We start from the raw sequence: 5,438 nt of genomic DNA, 5'->3' as shown, positions 1-5,438 counted from the left end.
TACTTCACAGATTGGCTCGACTCAAACTTTTGCTGTAAAAACTCCACAACTTCTCCAGCGTTTTGGTAGAAGGAGCCATTTGCGATTTCTTGTCGGACAGCAACCTTGGCGATTCCCCCAACATGGTCGACTTCCCCTTTTCCGTGACCTGCAACACCATAAATTCGATTAATTGCTGGAGGTGGAAGAAATGCTCAGAAGACTTGTATTGGGCCTTGCAATACACGGATTTCATAAGTACCTTGTTGCTACGGTTACGGTTCCGTGTGAAAATATCATGAAAATTTCGATCAAAATTGAAAACGAAAGTGGAAACTCGTAGGCGACGGTAGTAGTTTGCAGCAAAATGGATGAACCATTAGCTTTAGAAAAAGAGCATACAATAGAGTATTTTCGACTTTTTAGTACTATTGCTTTAAAGCAGTACCTAGAATTGAGGAAGAAATCAACTGTTGGATCTTTCGAGACTCTCGTAGCAAGGTAAGACATGCTATTTTCATGGTATTTATCTCTAGCATTACTACTAGTTCTTACAACTGGAGTGCAGCTCTAAAGTCCATCCTTTTTCATTTCTTCAGGGCATTTACAGCATATGAAGAAAATGTGCCAGTCGACATCGAATTAGAGCATCGCCAAAGGACTTTATTGTCCGAATACAAGAAGAAGTTCGAGGACTTATCCTTGTCAGATCCTATGACTATGAAAGCTGGTTGGGTTGGAGAAGAACAAGGAATTAAGACATGGCCCAGCATTTATTTCATGGACATTTCATATTATTACAAATCAGTCATCTCGAAACAGGATTTGTGGCAACGAGTTGAGTGCGAGTACAAGGAAGGAAAAGCTTTTAGATATTTTTCAAATGGATTTCTTGGAGAAGTGTCTATAATAAATCAGATCAGTCCACTGTCAAAATACTGTGTTTTAAAAGCTAAATGTGTTCCTTCACAAAGACTCAACAACAAGCAGTATGATGTGTGGTGTGTAGTCGAAAAAAAGACGAAAACAGACACTGGAGGGAAGATAATGGCTGGTTATTGCACTTGTACTGCAGGATTGCTAGGTAAATAAAAAAACTTTCACTTCATAAAATAAAAAAACTTTCACTTCATAAAATAAAAAAAACTTTCACTTCATGTTTTTTTCTGATAGTAAAAAAAAAGTTTAGAATTTCTGAGAATACTAGCTGCTTTCTTTTGTTTTTAAACCAATCAAATTGCGAGAAATATTTATAAACCAATCAGTATTCACCGCTTATTTTAAAACAATGGGCATCGGAATTTATGGAATTTCTATGGGAATTCCTCTGAATCGAATTATCCAATCAGAGAGCTATTAAAGCGTTGAAAGGGAAACCCAAACATTTGTTTATGCATCGGAATTTATGGAATTTCTATGGGATTTCCTCTGAATCGAATTATCCAATCAGACAGCTATTAAAGCGTTGAAAGGGAAACCCAAACATTTGTTTATGTTTCTGTTATCCAATCAAAATCGTATAAAATCAAAACAAATCAAAAGCCGTCTGAAACCATGTCTGGAATTTTTTTATACTTTTGTAAATAATGAAAAATTCTACCCTCGACGTTTCATGTTATATAGAGGGAGATTTTGCTTCCCACAAGCTACTTTTTTCCTCTTTTTTTCTTTTCAGGGAGCTGCAATCATGTCGCAGGGCTTCTATTTCGTGTGGAGGCAGCAGTCTTACAGGGCATTACTCAAGAAACATGTACAGATATCTCTAGTGATTGGAACAGACCAAAAACCAAAAAGCAAGTAAAACCAGGAAAACTATCGAATTTTTTGATCAAACAGGATCGTTTAGACAAGAGATTTTCTGAGCAATCATCGTTGAAAAAGAAGAAGCAGCTCAACAAGCTAGAATTAACTATAACCCAGCCCCAAGCCATCTCAAAATGAATATAGCAAACAAAAAAATAATGAGAATGAAACTCTTCAATGCAACGAGACAAATTGTCCCACAATCTACATTTATTGAAACATATGAAGCCAAAGAAAAACCTAGAAAAATCAAACATAAAAATACAAGACACGTTGAAACTTTGGAAGAAATCGCTAATAAATCCATAACATATGCTAAAGAAAAAGATGGAGACAAATGTGCAGCACAATATATCAATAAAATAAAATCAATGACTGTTGAAGACATGAAATCTGTGTGTATTTTGACCGAAAAACAAAGCAGTAGTAAAGTATGGTTCGCTCAAAGGAAAGGACGAATTACAGCCTCGAAATTTCGACGAGTTTACACAAAAATGAACTCTCTTAAAAGGGATGAAAATAAAGATCATACAAAGCTTGTATCTGACCTCATGGGATACATTGAAAAAACCACTATCAGATGACATGAGATTCGGAATCAGTATGGAGATGCATGCAAAAAAGATATACAGGTCTAAAAACGCTAAAACACACAAAAATCTGAAAGTAAAGGAAAGTGGACTGGTTATCTTGGAGTCTCATCCATGGATTGGGGCTTCACCAGATCTACTGGTTGAATGTGATTGTCATGGATTAGGACTGGTAGAGATAAAATGTCCAGGTTCCATAAGAAATCAAGCTCCAACGTCATCTAATTACAAACATTTAAAAAGTATCAACGGTAAAGATATTTTGAATATTTCTAGTGAATATTATTGTCAAATACAAGGTCAAATGGCACTCACCAAGCGAAGTTACACAGACTTTTTTGTCCTAACACTCAAAGGATATCATTGCTCACGTATCTACTTTGATAAAGACTTTTGGGACTTGATGAATTGATGAATTTTGGAGAACATACATGGTACCAGAACTTTTATTTAAAAATGTTTATCGAATGAATGAAGCAGACAATGGAAAATTATTAATCGAAAAACCAGAAGAAAAAGTTGGAAGTAATGATGATACTTTTACTCTTGGTAGACTTGGGAAAGTGCCTATTCAACAGAAAATTGACATTGTACTAACAAAAGAATAAAAAGTAACTCCTAGAATTTAAATTCAACAACGACTTATAATTCTAAGACTTTCAACTTGTTTATATTTGATTTTTGAAGAGTAAAACTAGATTAATAGTATTTTTTCTACTTTTTATTCCTCAAATATATTGACCAGGAGTGGTTTAGTTTTTCAAGAAGCTTTATATTGTTGACTTTCTTGTTGTTAAAAGCAAGATTTTTTAAATGTTTAAAAATGTGTATAATATATTAAGGTGTATATGAAAACATATCCTCAAAGTATTGTGTAAGTTGTGTACAGGGTTCTACAAATTTCTGCTGTAGCTTAGTTGCATTTTCAGACAGAGGATATATTTTCCCTTGGTATCCATTTTTGTTTAACAAAATATATTTGTTGCTTATGAAACATTTTTATTTGTAAAATATCTGTTAAAAAAAAACATATATAAGTTAAAAACATGAAAAAAAAATTAAATATCACGATCTTTAATAATTGGACCTTTCAAGTTGGACAGTCCACAACAAACAATCAAAATATCATTCAAATGTTCAACCAAGGAAAGAGGTACTTCCTCAGCAATGATGCGAAATGTTTTAACACGTCTAATAACCTGTTCGACAAGGATTCTCAGTTTTCCTACTTGGGTGGTAGTCTTAACTTCATTTGGGGTCATTTGTGCTGAGCCTCTTCGTCCAGGAGGCACAAGGAAATGGATAAGCCTAGCAACACACTCATCTTGGATATTAAAACCCTTGTCTGCCATTATACGTGTGTGTGAAGGTACGGTATCAAGAAATCCTGTATCATTTGTGATAGCTTTATCAGATATTCGACCAGTGTAAGGCTCGGAGACAAATGTAATAAATGAGTTAGGTGTAGTTGATATTAAAAATTTTACAGTGTTATGGTGTTTGTATTCCGACCATGTGGCAGCTTGTAGTTCTAAGTCTTTCGGCGTTTGAATGAAAATTTCAGAGCAATCAATAATAGACACTACATCTGAGCAGGATGAAAACTTGGAGGGAAGTGTTGCTCTAATAACCTCCTCATCAGGCATGTAGATCAGTGAATTTAGGCACAGTGCCATCGCACGTATCCAGCATGTAAATGTTCTGGAGGCAGTTGATGTACTGATGCCAAACCTATCACCCAAATCTTCAAAATATAGCCCCAATTTCAGCTTCATCATCGTTAGAAGCACTTCATCAATGCCACTTAAAATTTTCTGACGACCAGTTTTTGTTGACTTTTTGCTTTTCTTGTTGTTGTTTTGGTTAGAACTGTACCTTTTCCTTGTGTATGGCCAGATGACCTTGAAGAGGGCCTCGAATAGTGCTCTGCTTGAAATATTAGTATAGAAATTGCACTTTTTATCAGATTTAATAAGTTTTTTATAAAATGTCCCTTGAAAAGATCTACCGAGGTAATTCTTTACATTGTAATTTTTAGGTTGATCAGACTGGTGTTGCTCAGGTGTGGAAGTCATGCTATGAGTTGATGACAAGAACGTAGATGTTGAAGGTCCAGCATCTTCAACAAGACTGTTAGACTCAAGGTTTTGTTTTGGTGAAAGTTGACGTGGTGGTGACGACAAATCAGCATCCTCATCATCAGGCGAAATAAAAACATCAAAATCAACAGCAGTTGCATCAGCATCAGCATCATGACATTCAGAATTTGATGTAGTAGCAGGTTGGTCAATAGGTTGTTGTGAGCAATTCGCTGTTGTTTTCTCGTCGTCAGCTTTTCCCTTTACAAGGTTTTGTTTTGGTGAAAGTTTTGATAAAAAAGTCATCAATTGAGTTTGTTGTTTACTGTTGTTGGTTTTTGGAGTTTTCAATTCAGGATCAGGTTGATGTTTTTCTGATAAATCAAGAGATGATTTTCTTCTTTTTGTACAAGTGGGTAGTAGAAGAGATGATGAAGATGATGGCAGAGACTCACTGTTAAATCTTTTGCTCCTCTTTTCAAAGTCATAGCCCATGTTCTTCGTTGGATAAGGATGCTGCTCTGTGGGCCTTCCATCAACAAAATGTTCACTGCAAACCCTTGCATCCTTACTTGGGTCCAGAAGTTTATTCTTTGATCCTGGAGCCAAACGATTAATGTTTCTCCTCCAGATTGACCTTTTCTCTGGGTGCTTTTTGAGGGTTGGGACCGGAAAAAGTTGGAAAGGTGGCTCTTCGACATGATTGATGTTCACTTTCTTCCACTTCTTCAGCTTGTAAGATCCATTTTGGCAACCAATAACAATACAATGATAAGACATTTTGAGCTTCTTTCCAGTGAAACACAGCCTGCTTCGCTTGACTAAACCGCCATTATGAAAATTTTGATCGAAATTTTCATGATATTTTCACACGGAACCGTAACCGTAGCAACAAGCTACTTATGAAATCTGTGTATTGTCGGATTCAATGATGATGGGTCCATCTTCAGGAAGTCCAGCGGTTCCTATCATCCTTTGAATGGATACA

At 35.7% G+C, this 5,438-nt stretch overlaps 2 protein-coding genes across 2 annotated transcripts; one reads left to right on the top strand and one right to left on the bottom strand.

Moving 5' to 3' along the window:
• The first annotated feature begins 346 nt into the window (after nucleotides 1–346).
• On the top strand, nucleotides 347–2,784 carry LOC136804238 (uncharacterized). The gene is made up of 3 exons (XM_067060938.1): nucleotides 347–480; nucleotides 579–881; nucleotides 2,289–2,784. Exons 1-3 carry the CDS (start codon nucleotides 347–349, stop codon nucleotides 2,782–2,784), a joined length of 933 nt encoding a protein of 310 aa, XP_066917039.1.
• Nucleotides 2,785–3,430: 646 nt separating this feature from the next.
• LOC136804237 (uncharacterized) lies at nucleotides 3,431–5,230 on the bottom strand. Its single transcript, XM_067060937.1, has one exon. It carries the CDS (start codon nucleotides 5,228–5,230, stop codon nucleotides 3,431–3,433), a length of 1,800 nt encoding a protein of 599 aa, XP_066917038.1.
• Nucleotides 5,231–5,438: the final 208 nt, after the last annotated feature.

Source organism: Clytia hemisphaerica, unplaced genomic scaffold (genome assembly GCF_902728285.1).
Source record: "Clytia hemisphaerica strain Z4C2 unplaced genomic scaffold, Clytia hemisphaerica genome assembly, whole genome shotgun sequence".
Lineage (NCBI taxonomy): Eukaryota > Metazoa > Cnidaria > Hydrozoa > Leptothecata > Clytiidae > Clytia > Clytia hemisphaerica.
This window is presented reverse-complemented; position numbering and strand designations above follow the sequence as displayed.

Excerpts from the sequence above, each read along its gene's own strand:
- LOC136804238 (XM_067060938.1), top strand. The coding sequence starts at position 347 with ATGGATGAACCATTAGCTTTAGAAAAAGAGCATACAATAGAGTATTTT. Across the intron at positions 481-578 it reads TTCGAGACTCTCGTAGCAAG|GGCATTTACAGCATATGAAG; the intron begins GTAAGACATGCT and ends TCATTTCTTCAG. Across the intron at positions 882-2,288 it reads AATGGATTTCTTGGAGAAGT|AAAAGGGATGAAAATAAAGA; the intron begins GTCTATAATAAA and ends ATGAACTCTCTT.
- LOC136804237 (XM_067060937.1), bottom strand. The coding sequence starts at position 5,230 with ATGTCTTATCATTGTATTGTTATTGGTTGCCAAAATGGATCTTACAAG.